The 22752-nt window shown below is 53.9% G+C and overlaps 1 protein-coding gene across 5 annotated transcripts in view; it reads left to right on the top strand.

Annotated features, from left to right (window-relative positions):
• The window catches only part of RAB7A (RAB7A, member RAS oncogene family), a 30324-nt gene extending 7572 nt beyond the window's left edge, over window positions 1–22752 (top strand). Inside the window, exons 1-6 of one of the 5 annotated variants that reach the window (XM_035546811.2) lie at window positions 4243–4404; window positions 18769–18829; window positions 19707–19833; window positions 20618–20836; window positions 21470–21598; window positions 21798–22752. In XM_035546811.2, the coding sequence (XP_035402704.1) occupies window positions 18777–18829; window positions 19707–19833; window positions 20618–20836; window positions 21470–21598; window positions 21798–21893 (624 nt within the window). In that variant the 5' untranslated portion in view covers window positions 4243–4404; window positions 18769–18776 and the 3' untranslated portion in view covers window positions 21894–22752. Of the gene's footprint in view, window positions 1–4242; window positions 4405–5230; window positions 5425–15522; window positions 15628–17863; window positions 18069–18768; window positions 18830–19706; window positions 19834–20617; window positions 20837–21469; window positions 21599–21797 lie in introns of those variants that run through there. The other 4 variants (XM_035546815.2, XM_035546813.2, XM_035546814.2 and 1 more) reach the window with 4 other exon arrangements.

Raw genomic sequence — 22752 nt, forward strand, 5'->3', positions numbered from 1 at the left:
TTGGCTCCTTTCTGCCTCTAGCCCGAAATCTGGACCACAAAAACACCCCTTTGTTCTGTGAAACTTGAGCTTCTTGTGGGCTTTGGCTTCCACCAGTCCAGGCTCGAGGTAACTATGGTGGTGCCAAAGGGGTAAGCGCAAGGCTGCGTGGTGGCCATTTAATGTGGTGGCCATTTCACACGTGGCCCAGCAGCACGTGGTTGCTTCTCCCTGCTTGCCTTGCCGTGGCCAGTGTAGGCACTTGTTCAAGAGCATGTCCCCTGCACTCAACGTGCTGTTCGTGACCAGAACACCTCTGCAGGAGGCTGTGACTCAAAGGCAGAACAAGGAAGAGGTTTGGACCCTCAGCTCAGGGAGTGAGCTGGCATTGAAAGGAAGGTCCCAGCATTGCCTCACGGTGGTTTTGTGACTTGTGATGGAACAAGGGGAAGCCATGAAACGAGTCCAAAGCCGTTTCTTTTAGGTGCTTGTCTCCTGTGTTTGGTATGAGGAGACATAACAGAGTCTGCCTTTGTGGCACCATAGGAAGGCCCCCACCTGCTGCGTGGGTCTTGGGCTTCAACAGTTGCATTTAGACTCTTTATCAGTGCTCTGTGTTTTAAGATGTTCAACCTCCAGCAGCTGCATTTCATCAGCGAGCACAGATGCTTGTAATCCTTCGTGCTATAATCAGTGTCCTGTGCACCTCAGCAGAAGCATGGATCAGAGATCTGGCATGAGATAACGTGATTGTAGTCGCTTCCTGTGGTTGGTGTCTGGTGATCAACTCTTGTCCAGAGCTGCTGCTTTACTTTCGTGTGTTGCTGCTGTAAGACTTAGAAATCAGCTGAGTGCAAAGGAGAAAGCGTTAGCAGATTACCAGTGGTATTTGTACTGCAGGCAGGGATTAGAGATGAGGGCAGGCAAAAGACTGCAGCTGTACTCTTACCAGTGGAAATGCATGTGTGGTCATGTAATGGCAGAAGATTTGTAGTGAACAAAATGCCCAAAGAAGCAGGGAGAATCTGGTTTAGACTGGAGTAAAGCAAAGCGTGACAAAGCTCAGAGTACAAAACCAAGATAGAGTGTTTGCTGCATCTTAGTTCCCTTTTTTCTTTTTAATTTTAGTAAGTTGTATCATTATAATGATAATTTGAGGAAGATGGTCTAGAAAGCCAAAGATGGCAAGGGACAAGCACTGCAAAGCTCTTGAGAGGACGGCTTCACACAAGGATCATGGCACAGTCAGTTTTCACTGAGCAGTTACAGCCGTCGCTAAGCCAATGTGCACGTTGGGTCCCTGGACCTTTCTGCACGCCCCCCTGAAATCAGCACGCAGCAGGTGTTTTTGTACCCCTGCTATTTCTGCTCACTCTGCCATTTTACAGACTGGGAAGAGTAAGGGAGGATCCCTTTTGGTCCAGTGATGTGTAAAAAGATGGTGTAAGACACACCATGTTTTATTGTCTCTAATTGGATCAGGCAGATTAGTAAATAGAGATTAGATGTCACAAAAGGAACAAACTCAAAGCTGGACACATTCCTACTTCCTGTTTAGCGGGATGAGTGCATGAAATATGTTAAGGTTTACACAGTGGTAAATGTCTAAAAACTGGTCACTCTAATATGATGGATCTGCTCAGCTCTGTGAAGGTCCCTCAAAGGCAGAGAACTTATTTCTTCTGAGCAACATTAGTGATTGGGAACAACTGGCATTGGAATTCAAACTGATCCATTTTTGCAAGGTTTCATTGGGTTCTGATATTATCAAGTGGTCACCATTTGCTTCAGAGGCTACTGCAACTAGCTGTGCTGCTCACTCAGGTTTCACCCAAGCCACGTGTTTTTCTGGTGGGTAGGTGTACATAGGTTTGTCTGTATAGCCAGGCAAAACGCAAGAGCCACTGCTCAGTACTTCTATTTGCCACTTTCTTACCACTGTCTTCTCACTTTCAGCCACAGCAAATATAACCGTCATTTGTGCCAAAATACAAGCATCCAGGCTGGATAGCAAGGACCTCTCTGCTGACATCTGTTCTCCCAAGCGCCAGGATTCATATGCTCAAGGCAGCAGGATTTTGCCTTGTCAGTCTGAGAAAATGCAGGATTCCCACAAAGGATCAGAAACTCATCATGAACAGCTATTGCATGACACAGCTGTTGGTCATGCCAAGAAAGCTAGCAAGTGACACAGAAACTCGGTGTGAGGTTATCCTCTGTGTAACAGAAGTATGTATTAGATGGTGCCAGGATTGCTCTGCGGTAGAGAAGGAAGGAGGAAATCTCACCCACAATTTGTGATTTTTTTTTGAATTGTGCAAAAAGAAAGAAAAAATGAAACTTTTAGGAATGAGAGCAGATGAACACTTTGTAACTCAACATTAATGTCTGCTGGTAACAGCTCAGCATGTGGGTCTTTGTTACAGGAAATACGGATGGGAAAGTGAGTGGTGGAGCTCTGTCCCACCGGCTGCTGGTGTGCCCATGAGCCCAGGGCCTGCAGTCCTGGGGCTGAGCTGAGTGAGAATCATAAAATCATTTAAGTCGAAAAAGATCTTCAAGATCATCATTCCAACCATCAACCTGACCTACTGAGTGCCACCACTAAACCATGTCCCTAAGTGCCGTATCCACATATCTGTTGACTATCTCCAGGGATGGGGACTCTGCCACTTTCCTGGGCAGCTGGTTCCAATGCTTAACCAGCCTCTCCATGAAGAAATTCTTCTTAATATCTAACCCAAACTTCCCTGGTGCAACTTGAGACTGTTTTCTCAAGTCTTAACACTTGTCACTTGAGAAAAAAAGAGACCGACATCCTCCTCTCTGCAACCTCCTTTCAGACAGTTGTAGAGAACAACAAGATCTCCCCTCAGCCTCCTTTTTTCCAGATTAAACAACCCCAATTCCCTCAGTCACTTCTCATAATTCTAGCTCCTTCACCAGCTTGCTCTTCTCTACACATACTCAAGCAACTCCATATCCTCCTTGTAGTGAGGAGCCTAAAACCAAACACAGTATTTGAGGTGGTCTCGCCAGTGCTGTCAGAGAAGTTAACATCACAGAATCACTGTCCTTCTCATCCAGAGAAATTATGCACTTTTGGAGTTTTTTTCTCCATCATTTTACTAAGCAATGCTTTTCCTCTTTTGTCTAGTCCTTGCTTTAACCAGCATTGTGTTCTGCTGCTGCTCTGTGTCCAATGGAGCACCTTAAAATCAGTCATAAACTGGATATTGTAAGCTCCTGACTTCTAGGATGGATTGGTAATGGTGACACAGTCCTGCAGATGGGAAAATGAGGGTACAAAACTGGTAACGAACTTGCCAGCATTATGTGAGAGCCCACCTTCTCTTAGTCCGCATTTCCACAGCTATAACCAGCGTCTGTGTCCTGCCTCCCACTTCCCCTGCACGAAGCCAGGTCAGTGCATTCAGCTGGCAGGAACGCTTCCTGCACTGCTTTAACTTTTGGCAGGTGTAGTGCCCGAGTGAGGCGGGCAGGGTCGGACAGGAGCCAGCAGCAGCACGAGGACAGGAGAGGCCGGACTGCCCTTGGAGCTGCGTGGCTGCTGCGGGCTCACAGCCTCTGAGCGGTGGGACGCCGTAACTACCGCACCCACGTGCTCTGTGACGGACAGACCTCAGAAAGGACTCATTAATACTATTCAGGCTCGTTAACGATATTATGAGGCGGTGTGCCATCATTTTATTGATCTCAAAGTGCTTTGCAAGTGTCACTGGGTCGGAGCTCACAGCACCTGCCCAAGGCGTGCTCCCATTTCCAGGTGACAGGGAGGTCGTGGTGCCGCTCAGGCAGGCCCACGTTTGCTTCACTTTTTCATTAATGCTTGGTTTTATACATCCCTTTTTCTTGAATGCTTGGTTTTACACGTCCCTTTTTTGTAAATGCTTGGTTTTACACACTCCACGGCCAACCAAAGCCATGATAATGGGGTGACAGGGTGGGCACAATGCAGCGCCCGGTTCCTGCCGGTAAAACAGAGAGGCTGGGACCCTGTAGAACAGCAGGCTGTACACGGCCCCGGGTGCCCGCAGCTCCCGGTGCCGGACCCCGCCCGGTGCCGGACCCCGCCCGGTGCCAGCCCCGAGCCGCCCCCCTCCCCTGGCGCCCCCCTCCCGCCGTCGCCACCACAAGATGGCGGCGGCCCGCGGTCACGTGACGCGCGGCCACTACCCTCCTCCTCTCCCTTCCTCCACCCCCCCCCCTCCCACGCCGCCTCACCGGGCGGCGTGCTGACGTCAGGAGCGGCGGGCGTGCCCCGTGACCGGAAGTTACCGGAGGGGGAGGCGGAAGTGAAAGCGGGGAGGCGGCGGGGCCCATTAAAGCCGAGCGAGGCGAGCGGCGGGCGGCAGCGAGGCTGAGGGCGGGCGCCGCGGCGGCTCGGGCACCACACGCACCGCGGTGAGGGGCGCCCGGGGGCACCGGGGAGGACGGGGGGAGGGGAGCCTCACGGGCCTCTCCCGGTGGTTGTGGGGGGAGGGCACCGGGGTTGTCTTGGGGGGTGGGGTGGGGTGGGGGGGGAGCGCGGCCTTTGTGCTGCCTCCGCCTGGGCCCGGCCTGTGGGGGGAAGGGGGGGGGGGCAGGCGGGTGGTGTCGCTGGGAGCCGGGCCTGGCGCTTCCCCAGGAACAAAGGAACCGGGGGAGCCCCGGGGGCGGGCTCCCGGGGGCGGCGGTGCCGGGGCCTGGCGCGTTTGGGGAGCCTTCGAGAGGAGCCTCGGCTCCGGGGGGGGGGTGGGAGGGACCTGGTGGGGAGGGGGGGGGGACGTTGTTAGGGGGATGTCGGAGGTGTCCCGGGTGGGGGGAGAGGCCCGGGGGTGCTGGGGGCCGGGGGGTGCTGGGCTCCGGGAGGGGGGTGCTGGGGGCTGGGGGGGTGCGGAGCTGCTGGGGGGGGGACACTGGGGGTCGCTCGCAGGGTGAGCGGGCAGCCCTGGGAGCGGTTAGTGGGGCGAAGCCGGCGGCTGGAAGGCTGGCAGTTATTGCGAAAGGGGCTCTCGGCGTGTGTGAAGCCTGAGTCAGTTCTGAGAGGGGATGGCAGGAGCGCTTCTGGCCGCGAGTGGGTAACAAGGTGAATTCAGCGATAGATATGTTATTAACATCCAGGCGTATGGAGGGTAATAAATATGGAAGTGCCTGATCGCAGTGTTTAAGGTGACTGTGCTTTCTTTCCTGTAAATAGTGGAATTCTTCTAGTAGTAAAACTGCTAAAAAATACTCCCTTAATCCGCAGTAAGAGAGGCAACCTCAGCATCTACATGAGTATGTGTTGCCCAGCGACTCCAAAGTCTTTGAGACAGAGCTGGAATTCTCAGTGCTGTTTCCCTGAAAACTAAAAACACCTGCTGATAAGCGGAGCTGTTGGGATGTGTATCAGCTCTGTATATGTAAACTGAAAACACATGACAGAACAAAGTCCTCCCCACTGTAAGCAATCCATCCTTTGTTTGATAACTGCTAATTTGAAGCTTTAAAACTCCCGGCACCTGCCACCTCTGGCCTGTGCCTGGGACTCAGCTTTCTGGTGTGGGCCTTGGGCCGGGGTGAAGCTCCCTGTTTGGGGCAGTAGTCCCTAACCAGCTGGGAACAGCGCCTGGCTGGCCATGGTTTAAAGGCTCTCTTGTGGCTGCTCTTTGTTGAGCTGTGGTGCTACCAGGAGCATATGAGAGAGGCCGCAGCCTTGCCGTGCTTCCAGCAGGGCTGGGCTGCCCGAGTGAACGTACTCTGTTCTTAGCAGCTGTATTTGAGGTTGCAGTGGGTGGAGTCATTTGAATATTTCTTGTTTAATAATCAGGGCTTCATTGCCGTACTTATTCAGGAAGAACAAGTATACTTGTCTCTCCCCCCTCCTTGTGACCTCCAACAGCTGACTGAACACATGACCTGCTCTCCGTGAGCTATGAGCAGACCCGCCATGCCCGGCCTGAGTCAAAGTAGCCCTGAACTGCTGCTCTAAGGGCTGCCCTTCCTTCTGTGTGCCGTTGGGTTAACGCTCCTGGGGTAGAAGAGCTGTGAGATGGGGCTAATTTGACCCATTAATAGGGGAAACTTTTAACACCCAGTAGCAGTTTCTCGCTCTTAACTGATACAGCCTGAAACAGTGGTTGTATTTCATGCTGCTATGGTAGACTTCCCTCTTGCCTGTGGCGTCATGCAGTGGTCCATGTCCTGAAATACCGTACAGGTAGGGTGAGACTTGTACCTTAGAATGCAAAGGGGCCAAGTTGAATGCCTAAATAACTGTTGCAGCGCCTACGCTGCAGGCATCCTTGCCCTTCTGCCAAATCCGGTGGGTCAGAGGCTACCCTGAGCAGCCCAGATAGTCAAGGAAACATCCACACTGTAACCTGGAAGTGAAAACCATACCAGCTCTGCTGTGGGCTCTCTCCTGAGTTCGCCTACAGAAGATAATGTTTTCCTTGCTTTGCTACCCAAAATGAGTGCCCGGGGACAGGAGGGTGATCAGATTGAATTTCTGAGGCATCTTCTTAGAGCTCCTGCTCTGAGACTCCTGACTCGGAAGGTCACGCGAGTTACCTGTCAGAGCAAATCTCTGGCGGAGCTTGTCCTTGAGGAAACGTGACAATTAGTATCAAACCATCTGTGCAAAACTATTTATAGCTTTGTCTCTAACATGCATGGGATTTTGTCTGACTTCTCTGTGAAAATGAGACTAGTTTATGCAGAACTTAACATTTGGCTGTAAACAAAACTGCCTGTGCTTGATTAGGATGCGCTTCCAAATGCTTCATCCTGAGATCGGTGCCTGGCAAGCCCAGGCTTAGGAACGAAGGCTGTAGAACAGGGCACCGGGATGTTTGCATCCTCTAAACGCGCTGCTGGGTGTCTGGGATCACATACCTGCTGCCGTCCAGCCTGTTACAGTAACCAGTGTTCTCAGTAGCTGAGCTGATCACTTGATAGGCACAGGACTCTCACCTTGCGCGCTGGTGTTCCCTAGCGTCTTGTGGGCTTCTCGGCTGTGACCTGAACGGCTCCGCAGCCCTTGCTGCTAGGGTCTGCTGGTGCTGAGATCCCCTGCAGAGCTGCGGGGGGCTTGGGGCTTCTCGCCTCAGTGTAAAGGGGTCCAGGTGAGAAGGAATTTCTGTGCTGAATCTGGCTGGGCGCTAGCGTGCCTGTGCCTTGTGCGCTGCCTGTCTGACAGCAATCCAGCACCCCCGATACTGAAATATTTCCTCACGCAGCATTGTTTTGATAATTGCGGTTTAATTGTTTGAGTTGGAGTTCAGTTGGCTTCCCCCCGCGGCCTTCTGAAGCGGTCTCCTGGAGCTGCTGTGTAACAGCCTGCCTTCAGACGGCCGAGTTGTGGCACGGGGCTGAGGGTAAAAGGCTTGCGTTCCTCGGTAGCGACCCAACCACGGGCTGTGCACCGCGAGCTGGATCGGGCACGGGGAACAGGCTGGGTGACAGCAGCCAGCCTTCCGGCCGCCCTTTACTGAAGGGCTTACTTCCTCTTAAATACGATTCAACTAAAACTTCCAGACGGGCTCCCAAGGTCAGCGACTCCGCTCGCGCCGCTCAGAAACAGCGGGCGGTGCAGGGATACCCCCGTATCACATGGCTGCGCGCTGGCTCGCGGCGTGCTTGTTGCTCTGGCCCTCGGCGTGCCGCTGCGTCCTGCGCTGCGCTGATGTCACTGCTGCTGCCAGCGCCGCTCTGCGAGACCGCTCCTCCTCCCGGGTGCCGGCAGCCAGCGCTCCGTGCGGGAGGGAAGCTGTGTCAACGCCGCTGCTGCTAGCTCACGGTCGGTGACGGGCAAAGGAGCCGCGCAGGGCCGCAGGAGTGTGTCGGCTTGCAGCTGAGCTCACAGAGCCCTGGCTTCCCGCACTAGGAAACCTGTTCTTGAGGCCGCGGCCGCTCTCGGGGGAGGTGTGACTTCAGGAGGGGCGTGCTGTTTGAGGTGGATTGAAGTGTAAACTTGCGGCAGAGTCCTGTTTGCGCAGTTTAAAGGCACTCGATGCAGGGAGTGCTTTGCTCTCCTGCGCATCCGTAACTACTTGAAATGTCGGCTTCAGGTGGCTTATTATATCTAACTGCACCTGCTCGAGTTTCAAGCAGAAATTCCTAAAGAAATGGAGTAGGTCTCTTCTGCAGAAAATCTTCTGCAGTGCCTGGACCTCGACGGCTGGCTCTGCCCCGCAGTGAGTCTGCACGGAACCCTTGGTCTGTGCTGGGCAGCAGCATCTCCTTGAGCGGTAACCTGCTTCGTGCTCACCTCCTTCAAGTGGACTGAGTCACTTGGCTCTGCAGGTATCTCCTCCTCTTGGCTCCAGACACTGGTAATGGTGTCTGAACTACGATCTGGCACGGCGATAACATTGTCTCAAGCAGCAGCAGCGAGACAGCTGCGACACAGCGAGGTACCTCCAGCTCTCATCTTCCCCCTTGCGAGGGGATGCGGTTTACCGGCGCTGCACTCCGAATCACACCCTGCAGGTCCCTTCGGTGAGGCTTTTCCAGTCCTCTGTGGAGGATAAAGAAGTGATCTGGCAAACCGTTGTTGCAGGAGCTGTGCAAGAGGCGCTAGTGTGTGAAGCACGAGCCTGAAACCGAGTCTCCGCAGCAGGAATTCCTTGTTAGGCCCTGACTCAGCTGTCGCGGTGAGCTGCCTGCTGCCCTCGCCGACTGGGACTGAAATACTCGTCCTTCCTGCTCTGCCAAGCCTGTTAGCACAGCAAGAGGTGCGGGGCATGTGCAGGATCGGGGCTGCGCGCGCCGCTCCAGGCGCAGTTCTTAGATTGCGGTGTCTGGAGGAAGGCACCTCCAGGAGCAGGCTCGGTCCTGAGAACGCGGACCTGCAGTAGGTGCTCAAGAGTAAGGCTCTGTGTTTCTCCGCGTCTGCCTGGCTGGGTTTGGGTCTCCTGTCAGCTCTTTCCCTCTCTCCTACTGGGCTCCTGGTGCTGAAGGAGAGTCAATATTTGTGTGGGGTCCAGCAGCCCTTCTGAGGCCCTTGTTTGGGACTCGAAGGCCTGAACCTGTGAAGCCTCCCCTCAGTCACTTGTTTCCTGCCCGGTTTCCAGGAACTGGGGAAAACTACCAGGAGGAGTAGATAAATGAGGCTTGTTTACCACTGGCAAGGTCTCAGAGCTGTGCCTTCATTGCAAAGGTTATCTAACACCTCCTATTTGTGTTCCTAAAACTGAAAGCACGACAGGAATGTGTAAAATCTCAGCGAGCTGGAGACAAAACTAGAAGTTAATCGGAGTGCTTGAAAAACATCGTTGGCTGGAGTGAAGACCTAACAACTTCACTGCTCCTCGCTGGCCTGGCCAACCCGCAGTTTTGACTTTTGGGAAGCTTCAAACCCGGCAGCGTGCATCTCCCTGGTGCGGGAACGGTGCTGGGCTGTCCCCGTTTGTGTAGGGGCTGCTGGAGCCCGCTTGGCTCTCCTGGCTAGGTGGCTGCGTGCCAGCAGCCCGGCAGCCGTGGCCGTACGGACCGGGCTGTATGGGCGCCGTGGCTCGGTTGTGTAAGATGTGCCTCGCTCGCTTTGGCAGGGCTCCACCAAGGAGCCTGCTCTGGTAGAGGCACGGCAACGTGGACCGGTGCTGGTAGAGCTGAACTGCTCTGCGTAGGCAAGGCCCTTAGTCAAGACACATGGCTTGCTGCCTGGTGTCTCCCAGCAGCCAGCAAATGTGCTCAACTCTCCTCCCACATCCTGAGATTGTCTCCCCCAGGGCAGAATAGGGGAAGTTGAGCTTGCTCTGATAAAGGGGGAGGGGAGCTAAAGCAAGCATGCCTGCTCTTGCACCAGCCCGGTCCCTGGGGAGGAGCAGCGTTGACTGGGAACTACCTGAAATCCTGAAGGACTCACGGGGGGGCTGCCTCCCCCTGGAAGGAAGGGGCACAGCAAGATCCCTGGGTGACAGCGTACCTCGAGCCTGCAGAAGGAGGGCAGCTGAAGATCTTCGGGCGCTTGCTTTCAGCCTGCTAGGGCTCCACGTGTCTGCCTGCTCCTGGGAGAAGGATGCCTGCAGCACGAGGCACCTTCACCTTCTGGAGGAGCTCCAGGTGAGGTGGGCTACAGCTTCGTGCCTGGAAGCACCAGCTCTCAGCGAAGCTGTTGGCTGCAGCTTTCTCCCAGGGCTGTCTTCGCTCAGCCTGGGGACTGCTCCTCCGGCAGCCCCTCTTCTCTGCCTGGGTGTCGTGGACCTGGTGCTGTGCTGGTGGCTCCCGAGAGGCCTGCCTGCAGTCCTGCCCTGTGCACAGCCGTAGTCTCAAGATACCTGCTGCTTGCTGTGGAGGTGATGGTGATCATCCTCAGGCTGCTGAGGAGCAGCATGATCCACCCGGGAAGGCTGCCTTCATCGCCGGGAATGCTGCGTGCTCCCTCCCTCGGGCTCAGCGCATCTCTCACCTGGAGGAGCCTGCGTGTGCTGCCGATGCCGAGGCTGCTGCTCAGCCTGAGCCAAAGTCTTCCCGTAGCTGTCAGACCTTTGCTGCCGCTCCTAACCACACGGGAGGTCTGACTGAATGTGGGGAGCCGTCTGCCTTGGTTCTGTAAGCAAATCGTGCTTGTTTAGCTCCCACTTTCTAACCATGTGATCAGATCAACGTGGTACCTTCGTGAGAGGAGATACCTAAACCATCAGAGCTCAGTTTCTGTGCTTCACCCCTGGGTTGCGGAGGTGAGGGCTAGTCCTGCCTTGTTTGGCCTTTTCTAGGGCAGTCACGGCTCAGCGGCAGCTCTGGAGCAACAAAATTCTTCGGTTCCAGGTCTCGCACCCAGACGCTGCGCAGGCACGGAACAGCTCCCGTCTGGGGAAGTGCCGGGAGGTGTAGCAGGGCTGCGAATCAGTGAGGCTTGGACCGGAGAACTTGGCTTTGAGAGCTCGGGCTTTGAGCCCGACTGACCACGTGCATCGGTGCCTCCCAGGAATGCTGCGCTCTGCCCTAGCGGAGCCGTGCCTGAGCTGGGACCCCGTCAGGGAGGGCTGACCCCTTCTCGTGCAAGCCCCGTGCTTCCTCTGCAGGCATCGCTACTACCAGCACAAGCGGCTTGGCTTCTGCCCCCCTCCCTGCGTCATCCTGACCCTCTGGCCCAGCCGGCAGCTGATGTGTGCTCTGCTGAGGAGCTCTTGGAGCCCTCGCGCGTGGCTGGGGGGGAGGCCTGCAGCCTCTGGAGCTGGGCGGTGAGGGTATGTCTGTGTGGAAGTGAGCTTAAACCTTATCGCTAGTGAAAGGAGCGAAAAGCTGCTCTTGCACGCTAGCTAGGTTTCCTATGGTTTTCCCCAAGCTGTGTCACCATCGTTCTGTCTTAGCCTGTTATTTAGGAGCAGGCAGCGGAGTGCGCGCAGGCATCGTACCCACGGGGCAGCTAGCTCGCAGGCCAGGCCAGTTGGCTTCCTGCCCCAGTGTGGGGCTCCCCTGAAGCAGCCAGTGAAGGGAGCCGGGGCTGGCTGGTTCTTCAGCTTGGTCCTAGAGCAGCTGTGCTGGAGGCTGCAGCTCCACCCTCGAAATGAGGGGAATTTACTGCATCTGTAGTCTAAAAAGCTAGTTCCCGTGAGTTCCTGAAACGTGTTTTAATATTGTTCTGTTCCCAGCCATGTCAGTGTGCTAGGCAGCACGTGGAGCTGAGGGCTTCCTTCACAGAGGTGAAGCTTCTGATCCTCACGGGTAGGAAACACTGCAGCGTGCCCACACCTGACAGCTTGCCATGTGATGCTTTAAGCAAGGTATCAACAAATAAATTGGAGCTGAGGCTCCCAGCTCCTTGAAGAGGTAACTCCTGTCTCCCAGGACTGGCTGGGAAAGGCACCAAGTGGGCAGGAGCCTGCTCCTGATGGACGTGCGGCAGGCAGCCTAGCCGCTTCTCCTGAGCGGGGAACGAGGAGCCGTGCTTGAGCTCTTGGCCAGGCACCAGCAGGAGAGAATATGTTGGTTAGAACGGCAACACAAACGCGTGGGGAGGAAGGAGGTGGGAAGCAGCTCTGAGATGCTACTGATACAGCAGCAAGTGGAGCGTACCCTTCTGGGAAGCTGTCACAGCAATGTCTCGCCAGCTGCTTTTGCTGTGGGCTTCGCTTTGTGGTGGGTTGGTGGGGCCTGCAAGCACTGCTGGCTGCACAGGCTGTGGTAGCCCACTGGTCTTGTTCCATAGGAGCCTGTCTTCTAAAAGGGCAGCCTGTTTAAAGGAGTTCTCGTGAGCCGTCTACCCGAACGGCGAGGTGTTCCTGACTGCTGCTCGGGCACAAAGCCAGCACGTGTCCCCTCTAAATGTGGGGTTTTCCTCAATGGGTTCTCTCAGCCAGCTGCGGAAGCCGAGCTCTTGGTAGACCCGTCCTGGGGGCAGAGGAGGGTGGTGGCCTGCCTGCGCAGCCTCAGCTTGCTGGTAAAATCCTCCTGTGCTCCTGCGTCGGTCCTCGGTGTGAGGCTGCCGGTGCTGCTTCTACTTACAGAGCTCCCCTTTGTGAGGAAAACACCAGCTTGGCGGCTGCCACGGGAGTGAGAGGCTTGTTTCTAGCTCCTTCCTTGAAGACAGCTTGGCGCCTCTTAAGCCGTGGCCGTATACAAGTACCAGCCCCTGCTTATGGCTCTTCTGTTGCTCCAGTGAGATGTTGGAGGCTGCCTACCTGACGCTGGGGAGGTCAGCGTGTGGAACTGCTGCTGCCATCACCCGCAGCTCTGCGTTAGCGGACGCTGCGCGATGTCTGCGTGACCCGGGTGGGTAGAACCAAGCTGCTGTTAAACCGTATTGACACAGCTTGCTCGGCTCCCGCCTGAGGCCCCAGCATGAGTGGAGACCCTCAAGACCGAGGGTGTCTGGGCCACCCGAGCTCTCTACAAGCCAACTGACCCTGGCCACTGCTGGCAGCCACGGGCTGCCTGCCTCACCTTGGCGTGAGGCCTTGGGCTTTCGGTGGGGCTAAACCGGACCAAACTAACGCCTGCTCATGGTGAGTCCCAGCAGGGCTCAGGGTGAGCATGGGGCAGCCCATCTGTGCCAGGCTGGTGTGGTCGGTCCTGTAAGAGCAGGATAAACACCCAGGGAGCATCTCACTTGAGGGGGTGGAGGTCTGAGCAGACACGGCCTCCTGAGGTGCCGAACATCCCAGGGAACTTCCCGCTTCTGGGAAGAAACTGGTTCAAGCTGAGCTGGTCCTGAATCGTTTTTCTAGCTTCAGCCTCCTTGAAGAAATGCAGAACCATTGGGAGGGGGAACAAAAATAACTCCTTAGTGTAGTACAGAGACTTAATGCTTTGCAGCCTCCCCCGTGCGAGAAGAGAGTGAGCAGAGGTAGTGTTTGTGTCGGAAATGTATGGAGCTGTTTTTCAGGACGCTTATCCTGCACCCCAGGACTAAGCTTTTTTTGAGGAGGCTTTTCCAGTACTCAGGGACGGCTCTTCCTCTGCACGGTCTGGTCAGTGCGGTGAGCCCGTGGTGGTGTCCGTACCTTCATGGGGTACTGCCTTGTCCACACTGACTTCCTTACGGTGCGGCCTTTTGCTGAAGGCCCTGTGATGCCCTGGGGAAGGGAAAGAGTGGAACTCCGTATTTCTCAGTGCTATGAGTTTAGCCCTGCTCGATGCTCACCTACTGCTTTGCCCCTTGTCTGTGTAGCGTTAAGTGCCCCTGGCAGAGGACACAAGGAGAGCAGTGCGGTCCAACAGCCTTGCTTCGGCTCTGCTGGCTTCTAGCGGAAGGAGCAGCGAACTTCTGATCAAATGTCCCCGTTCTTCTAGCTTCTGCTTGGGGTTGCTTTGCTTTAGCTAAGGTTGTGGTTCGAACTGTTTAATAGCAAAGCTGCAACAGTACAGCCTGCTCCAGCAGCTTAGCAGCAGCGTTAAAGCCAGTGTGCAGGGAGCTGTTGTCTTCCTTCCGTGGAGGTGAGTGTCCTCCCCTGCCCAAGGCTGGCTACTTCTGTGCCGCCACCGCTCCTGAGCGCCTTCAGCAGAAGCAGGCCTGGGATAGGAACATCCTGCCAAGTATAACCTGAGATCTGGTGGGCCACCAGTGCAAGTTCCTGCAGTTCTTTGCTCGTACCAAGCTAATTAATATTGAGGTGCCTGCACTGTCACTTGACACATGTGAATGCCTCTAAGGAGTCCTTAACCATCCATCTCTGCTTTGAGTTAAACCAGCTGCCTTAATAGAGCAGAAGGAAGGACAACTGTCATGCTCTTTGAAGCAAAGAGGGAAGTCTGATTAGGTTTGGCACGGACTTTCTTTGCCCTTGCATCTGAACAACCGGTGCCGCAGAGCTTCATCAGACAGTTCTTGATTCTCCCACCAGCTCAGCTAAGCCAGTAACGTGCAGGTCGGATGTGAGGGATTCTCCCGTGCTGCTCCAGCAGGCCAGGTAATAACCTTACTGGGAGCCTTACTATGCCAGGCTTCACCTCCTGAGGGTCACCACGCTACCAATGGCTCTCTTTTTTAGAGGGGCAGGCATTGAACACTGAGCAGGAGGACTTGTCTGCAGTGCTAGAGGCAGCTGTGTCATTCCTTTGGCACCAGTAAGGCCAGGAGGAAGAACGATGCTGACTGGTCTCTGCCAGGAGGCTTCTGACAGCTCCTGCGCAGGGCCGGATGGGTGTGCTGGAGGCTGCTGTGAGCAGTCCTGCAGCTGACTCCCCTCCAGGAGACTGCATGGTGTAAAACAAAACTGGGGTCTTGGATCAAATCTTAGCAAGCAGGTTTTTCTTCAGGATTTCTCTGAAGAGGAAGTGTTTGTTCAGAAATGCTCCTGGGACTGGATGGGAGCCCCATGTGAGCTCACACACTGCCATCTTAAGGGCTTACGTGACTCTTGCAGGATGCTGCTCTAGAATAATCATGCCATAAAGCAAGACAAGCTGCACATACAGTGCAAAATAGTCTGGGACTTGGACACCACTGACTTGGCTGAGATCAAAACTGGTGATGCTTATGCTGAGCTTGCTCTGTGCAGGAGCCGGGGGAGCCCTGCACAGCCCACATCTCAGGCTGCCTCAGTAACTCAGTGTTTCTGGCAGGTGTGTCTGGAGAAACTCCTCACGTGAGCTCACAGCTTCAGGTATTCAAACCTGCCTCGTCTGTTTTCTGAAGCTGTTATGCTGAGTCTCCCTTCGTCTGGTACTAGCAGTGCTCATCAGAAATGAGATCTACGTAGCTTAGAGCAGGAATGTGGGCTCTGTTTCTGGGACACAAGGCAGTAATGAGCCTGACTACTCAATGCTGTGCAATGTGAAAAGCAGCCCGTGTTCCCGCGTGAGCAATCACAAATTGCCTCTGACTCCAGGCAAGCGAATCCTTGAATGCTGAACCTGGCCCGGGGTCGGTTGTGTGCCCTGCTGTACTGACACAGCGATGGCACCGTAACCGCGATCGGCTGAGGTAGCTCTGGGCTTCCCTGAGCTGCAGTGTGTGGAGGCATCCTCTGGCTGGAAGATGTTGTGTTTGCTCTTGGCTTAGTGTGGGCTGAAGACCCCAAATCCTTTGCATGGTGTTACAGGAGGCTGTGGTAAGGCTTTTCTTACTGGTGGGGTGGGCTGAAGGTCCCGTGTCTTCTGATTCCAGCTCCCCAGCCTCTTTTAGAAGCACTGTGCCTGGAAACAACATTGGAGGATGTATGGTGTCCCGTCCTTGGAGTAGTTTGACCTCTTGGCTTGCTTCATCAGAAACCCCAGGTAAAATAATGGGGTTTCTTCAATCCATCTGGATCTCAGATCTTGCTGGGATGAGTCAAAGCTCTGTTTAGCACAAATAGCTGCTCTAAGGCTGGGGCTGGTGTTGGAGACCTGCTCAGCCATGCAGGCTGTGATAAGGATCAGGGAAACAGCAAAAGCAGTGCCGTAGAGAGCAACTTGATGCTACTTGAAGGGCTTTCTTCTTCTGTAGGAAGGCTCCAGGAGATGTGGTTTCCTCTTGTAGCGGCAAGAAGTAACTCGGTGGTGGGTCTGTTTCTACCTGTGATGAGAAGATTAATAAAAGGGTTTGGTCCTTCAGCTGACTGGGCCTAACAAGTGTTGGGCAGGCTTAGTAGGATGGGGTGGGGAGATTGGGCACTGCGGGTCTGCAGCAGAGCCAAGCTCCTCGTGCTGTCTCATGGCCCAAAGCAGGCACTGAGCTGAGCAGCCCGGCGGTGCTGTGGCTCACATCCGTTGCATCACCTGGGGTGGGAGCTGCGAGCCTCACCTGAGGTGTTTGTCAGGCAGTAATGGCCCTTCACACCGATGGGGTGGCCGGCAAACTATGACAAGCAGGCGGTGTCAGGTCTGATTCAGCTTCCTTCCTCAGCTGAGCTGCTTCCCAGGCAACGAGCCTCAACGGAGCAGCTTCCCCTCGCTTCGTAGTGGAACTTGGTGCCACGTTGGATCTGGGCACTGAGGCTCCCCTGTGACTGAGTGTTGCAATTCAGGGCCCTGCAAATCCCTCCCCGAGCATGGGAACGAATGCCAGCTTGTCTAAAGCTGCTTTGAATACCAGCAGGCAGGGAGCTGCAGCAGCTGATGGCAAGCAATGCTAAAAACACTCGGAGGAAAAATAGAAGCAGTACGTGCTGGGGTCTGGCGCGGTCACCTCGGGGTGAGTTGTTTACCCTCTGTCTCGAGGGAAACAGGTGACTCTCACCCTGGGCTTGGACCTGTGCAGATGTTTTCCATGACGGCTCACCGTGCGTAGTATCTTGAAGTGGTTTCAGAGCTCTGCTTGCTTTTCTTACTCCATCTGGGCCAACTGTGCTGCAGGAGCCTCTGGCTTGGCTGGCACAAGTGTTGCTTGCGCTACAGGCTCTGGAAACACAGGAGGTGCTGTCTGCTTGGAGGAGTTTACATGGGCTGCTCTCCCCACTGCTGTTGATGGGGTGAGCTGGAGGGGGGCTCTGGGCAAGAGCAGGAGCTGGACTAAACGCTGGGCTTGTCTGGCGACCTTCAGCTGGCTGTTTCGTGGCTGAGGTAGCTGGGCCCTTGAGCAACGCAGTCGTGCGCAGTGTAGACAGCCTCGGAGAGGTGTTAGTGCTTGGAGTAGTTGGCCCGTGCAGGCTCTCTGGCATCTATTAACCACCACCCAGAGACAGCATGTGCAGTCTGGATGGCCTGCCGTTGCTGTCACTCGGCAGCCTTTGGCTGTCACCTCCCGAACGGTTTCACACCCAGGCGTGTCAGTGTCAGCGGTGCGTGAGGTGGGCGCAGTCCAACAGGGCGGAGCTGTAAGTGCACCGCTGCCCGTAACAGCGGCAGGAGGCCTTCTGCAGCCTTCCCTGATGGTGAGGTCTGAAATGGTAAGGTGCGCACCTCCGCCACTCAAAGCTTGATGGTTAAGGCTTTGTGCAGCCGGATCCTTTCCTAATAGGAAGCTTCTACAGCTTGGAGCATGTTGTTTCCCCCATCAGTGGGATGGAGCAGGCCGCAGTTCTCTCACAGCCTAGGCTCTTGCCTGTCCCAGGAAGTGCATAGGACCAAGCTGCTCAGAAGACGCTTCTGTCCGTGCTGTTGTCAAAGCAGAGGCCCCCCTAGCTGTGAAAGTCAGGAATAGCTCCCGAAGAGTAGGAGTTGTGTAGTAGAATGAATGTGAGTTGGTGTGGCAGGATGAGAGTTTTAGGGTAGCCAAGTCCCTATTTAAGGGATTGGAACACGAAGCCTGTGTCAAAGGTCTTTGAATTCAAAGTAGCACAGCTATAACCATCTTCTGGCTCCTCTCCCTGTAGAGGGCCTGCAGAGCTCCCTAGGGAAAGCCGAGGAGAACCAGACTGGGATCTGGGATCTGATCAAGCCTGAGCAACTAAGAGAGAGTCTTGTGCTATCCCTTCCTGTAGGTGGGGAGAAGGGCCTCATGGTAGAAGGGCATGCTGGACTGCGGTCATGCTCAGCTCCTGATAGCGAGGATGTTCTTGCTCATTCTTGTTCTTGTTATACTGAAGCATCTAGAAGTATTTTGGGGCCTGCTGTAGCTTCGCAGATCCGAGGGAGACCTGGGGACAAGTAACAGTGAGTCTCTGGAGCTCAACTCTCACTCCTGCTAATTGGATGGACCATTAGTGGCAAGTTCAGAGCCCCTTGCCGTGAAGTGACCTGGAGTAATGGCAGGATGCGGCTCATGCTGTAACAGAGCAGCAGGCTGAATGTTAGAGGTTTGTTGCTGGTTTTACTCATCCTTCTGCTGAAGGTGGGGTGGCAGCAGTTAGCTTCGTGTGGTCTGTGAAAAGCCCCGTGGTCTGGTAGCTGTGTGCCTCGTGCTTCAGCCTTTTGGCTGGCCTGTAGGTTGTGCTGTGACCGCCTCACCTGCAGCGTGTTCTAGGGCCTCCGCCCTCACCGAGCACAGCTGCTGCTTTTCCAAGCTGAACCCTATTTTTTTTCCTACTAGGAGACTACTGAGCAGTGTAAATAAAGCTTGGATGCGGTACGCATCTCTGACATCTCTGCTCACGTCTCTCATAATAGCACGTGTAAGAATTAGCTTGTTTTGTGAGCTTACTGCCCTGCCTCCAGCAGGCCTAAGGCAGATGGCCTCAGCTAGCGTACCCAGAGAACAGCCTGGGAATGGGGTCTGAAATGGACTTGGTGCTGCGAAGGACAAATATGTGGCTCATTTACTGGTTATTAAGTTGCTATTGCTGGCCTGACATGGCCTTGCCAATGAAGTGGGCAAACACTTGGTTACTGCTCAAGTGAAGCCTTGAATCAAAAAGTCCAACTTCACGAGTGCAGGCCTCTGCCAGCTGCTGGTTCCTTGCTGGGAGTCTGGCTGCCCAGCCTCCGAGCTTACTGCTTGCTGCCTTGAGGGATGATGTGCCAATGGAGTCTGATGGGATTGTTCCTCTTCCTTTCTAGTTTAAAAGATGACTTCTAGGAAGAAAGTGTTACTGAAAGTCATCATCCTTGGAGACTCCGGGTAAGTGGGGGAGCCTTTAAGCCACCAATCTGCATCCTGCTGGAGCAGTGCTCTGCGCAGTGGGAGTCTGGATGTAAGGTAGGAAGGTACAAGGAGAATCAGCATGGTGTTAAAATAAGCATTTAATTTTATTAGGAAAAAAAAACAACAACTAATAAGCAATTTTGGGTGACTTCTTAAAATTTTACCTCTGTCAGAGATGAAGCTTATACTGAGCCACCTGCCTAGCTTCTATCTGATCTGGGTAGAGCCAGCCCCTTGGAGTAAGGCTTTGTTGTCCTGTTCCCTTGAGCAAGGAGGCTGTTCCTCTGGTACAGGTGGTGGGTTTGCTGTGCAGGCTGTAACCAACCTGCTCCCCTGACATCAGGCTTATTTATACCTCTGTGCCCAGCAAGCTGTTGATCAGGGAGTGCTGCTCAGCCACAGAGTGCATGTGAACCCTCTAAGCTGGTTCTCAGGAGGATCTCCAGCTCTTGGCCCCTGCAGATGTGTGTCAGCTGTTACCGTGCTGAGACTGCCCTGTTCCTCCTTCTTCTGCAGAGGCCAATGATTATTTTGGTGGGCTTCATCATTTGGTAGGGCACCTCATCTTTCAAGGTTGCCCTCATGATACGATGCATACTGTTTACCAGTGATCAGATTGCTGATGGGGAAACAGGGTTTCTCAAGACCTTAATTCTTCATATCGTTATGTGGCCCCAGCATCTGTTGCTGTGAAAGCCCCTCCTTGCAGAGGTGGGTGTGTTTCCCAACTCCCCCTTTTGGCCAGGAGTCTATGATGGAAGGTAAAGGGCAGAGGGGGATGTTTTGTTCAGAGTGATTAATGCGAGCTCTGTTGTAGAAGCAGCCTACCTAGTCTTTTTGTCTTTCTGTACAGGGTGGGAAAGACATCGCTCATGAACCAGTATGTGAACAAGAAATTCAGTAACCAGTACAAGGCTACGATAGGTGCAGACTTCCTGACAAAAGAAGTCATGGTGGATGACAGGCTAGTGACAATGCAGGTAAGGAGCGACTCCTGCTGTGAGGGGTGTCTAGACCACGCTCGTGTGGAAGCATCTGCTCCGATGTAGCCCGGGGCAGCGCAGGGGGCAGTGTACTGGGTGTGAATCCTGCTTGCACTGAACTGCTCCCGGCCATAGCTGCTGCTGGGCTTCTCTACACATCTGTACAGGGGCTCGACAAGGGAAATCAAACATCAGCTAGTCTGTGCTCAGTTAAGGGTTTGCCAATGCTCAGTTTAAAAACTAGCATTTGTTCCTGTCAGTGTACTTTCTGTTGGTAGAAAGGTGCGCTTCCCTGGTGTTCAGCAACTGGGAAGGGCTGGGAAAGGACTCTCTAGGTCATACTCATGCCACCCTGATTCCTGTGGGTATAGTGTTAGTCTGCCAGCCTGTGTATGTCTAGTATCTGACGCTTTCATCTCTCCATGGTGAGGCTGACAGCAGGGCAGCAAAACCCATGTTGTAGCCAGCAGAGGAGACTTTGGGCTGTGCTGATATCCCAGCGTACCCCAGTGCTGCAGGCAGGTCCCTGTCTGCCCCAGTCCCTAGGTCCTGTTTGTCCAAACAATGATCCACTGATCAGGCTGGACATGCAATTCCGTTAGTTATCTCTACTTTTAGAAGGGTATAATTCCTACAGAAGATCCCAAACCTTTAGGTGTTCCTTTTCTTTGGAGAGGTAAGGGCTCTAGATGCCTAGCAGGGAGTCCTGAAATGAATGCCCTCGTTGTGGTCTGAGTGTCTTGGAGCAGAGCTGGCTTACCTACCCTGTCTTTTGCTGCAGATATGGGATACAGCAGGACAAGAACGGTTTCAGTCTCTGGGAGTTGCCTTCTACAGGGGAGCAGACTGCTGTGTGCTGGTGTTCGATGTCACGGCCCCTAACACATTCAAAACCCTAGACAGCTGGAGGGATGAATTCCTCATTCAGGCCAGTCCAAGGGATCCTGAGAACTTTCCTTTTGTTGTGCTGGGAAACAAGATTGACCTAGAAAACAGACAAGTGAGTACTGTGACTCGGTAGCCTCCTTTTAAGAAATTGCTGGAGTGGGAGACCTTGTAGGAACATGTGAGGGTTACCTGAGTGGAAGGTGCGTGTGTGGCTCTGCTGTTGCATGGCACTGGGGAAGAGTTTCCCCAGGTTGTTGTCTACCTGGAGGGGTTTGACCCCCTGTGCATAACATGCTCCTGCCCAGCAGTAGAGAGCCTGCAGCAGTTCCCTGGGTAGATACAAGAAGATCTGATTCTCCTCTGGTATTGCTGAGTAACCGCTGTGGGAGCGAGTCCCTGTGCTGTGGATGCCTGAGCAGTCTGTGCCCTGTGGCCTCATCTTCCCCCTTGCCATGGGGCTGAGCGTACCTGGTGGCAGGCAGCTGTCTCCTGCGCTCCAGCGGGAGCTGGGCCTGCCTATGACAGGCTCAAGCCTGTGGAAAAGCTGCTCAGCCCTTGTTCTGCTTTTGGAACTGGGACTGTTGGGTGTGTGGAACAGCTCTGCATCAAGGCTATAGCTCTAAGAGACCAGAACCCTTGTCCTAGCTCAGGTTGGGTGCCTGGGGGGGGTCCCTGGCCTTGACCTGGAAACAAAGCCCCCTCTCTGTCAGGCTGAAGGTGGTGATGCTGCTCTCTGTCCACCCAGGTCACCACAAAACGGGCGCAAGCCTGGTGCTACAGTAAAAACAACATCCCCTACTTTGAAACCAGTGCCAAGGAGGCCATTAATGTGGAACAAGCTTTCCAGACGATTGCACGAAATGCACTTAAACAGGTAGGAAGGGGGCTGGTGGGGGGCTGGTGGGTGCCCTCTGCTGGTGCTGGCTCTGCCTCGAGTTCAGCCAGTGTGGGCAGCTGGGGAGGGCTGGGCTCTCCCAAACCTTTCCCCAGCTGAGAATGGCCCCGTGCATGCCAGGGGCTGTCTGTAGAGCTGCGGCACTAACTCTTCCCTTTCTTCCCTTCCCTCCTGCTAGGAAACCGAAGTGGAGCTTTACAATGAATTCCCCGAACCCATCAAACTAGACAAGAATGACCGAGTGAAGGCTTCTGCGGAGAGCTGCAGCTGCTGAGGGAAGAGGGAGGGGTTGAGCACAGTCCTTCACAAACAAATATCACACTTAGGCCTTCAAACACACAGCCCCTCTTCTGTGTTTAAAAACAAAATTAAAAAAAAATTCCATCTCCAGCTGCCAAAATCCACCCATCTCCCACGAGCATCTGAGAGTCCAGCACTTCAGAGCTCACATCCCTGCACCATCCACATCACACTTCATGGTAACAGACCTTTCTCTTAGTTTAAAATGGAAACTCTTATGTATGTTTGGAACTGAGTCTAATTCCAGGTGTCCAACGGAGAGAAACTGTTTACAGGTAATCTGTGTGACAAGTTACATACATTTTTAACTGTCTTGTGTTTTCCCCTGTGAAGGCTGCAACTGGAAAGGCTGATTACCTATAGTTCATTGCAAGCTCAGCACTCAGTCCAACTAGGTTGAGTTTTGTATGTATCTCTGTTAATGCTTGTTACTTTTAACTAATCAGATCTTTTTACAGTATCCATGTATTATGTAATGCTTCTTTAGGAAAAATCTTATAGTACATGTTAATATATGCAACCAATTAAAAATGTATAAATTAGTGTAAAATTCCTGAATTACATGTTGAAGTACTGAAACACAGATTGTGTAGAAAGTGAGGAGGACACTTGTGAACTGTGGTGTGCTAGCAACACAGAGTCCAGATAGAGGCAGTATTCTGTACAGTAGAGATGAACTACATAAGCCTTCTTGTTTTGAGGCCAAGAGGCTTCGGCTTCATCTTCTGGAAAATCTGTCTGGCTTCCTTGTATCTAAATTCTCAGATTTGCATAACAGCATTGATATGCACACTGGATTATTGGATTTGAAATTAAATACAGCTATGAAATGA

Source organism: Cygnus atratus, chromosome 10 (assembly GCF_013377495.2).
Source record: "Cygnus atratus isolate AKBS03 ecotype Queensland, Australia chromosome 10, CAtr_DNAZoo_HiC_assembly, whole genome shotgun sequence".
NCBI classification, from domain to species: Eukaryota; Metazoa; Chordata; class Aves; order Anseriformes; family Anatidae; genus Cygnus; species Cygnus atratus.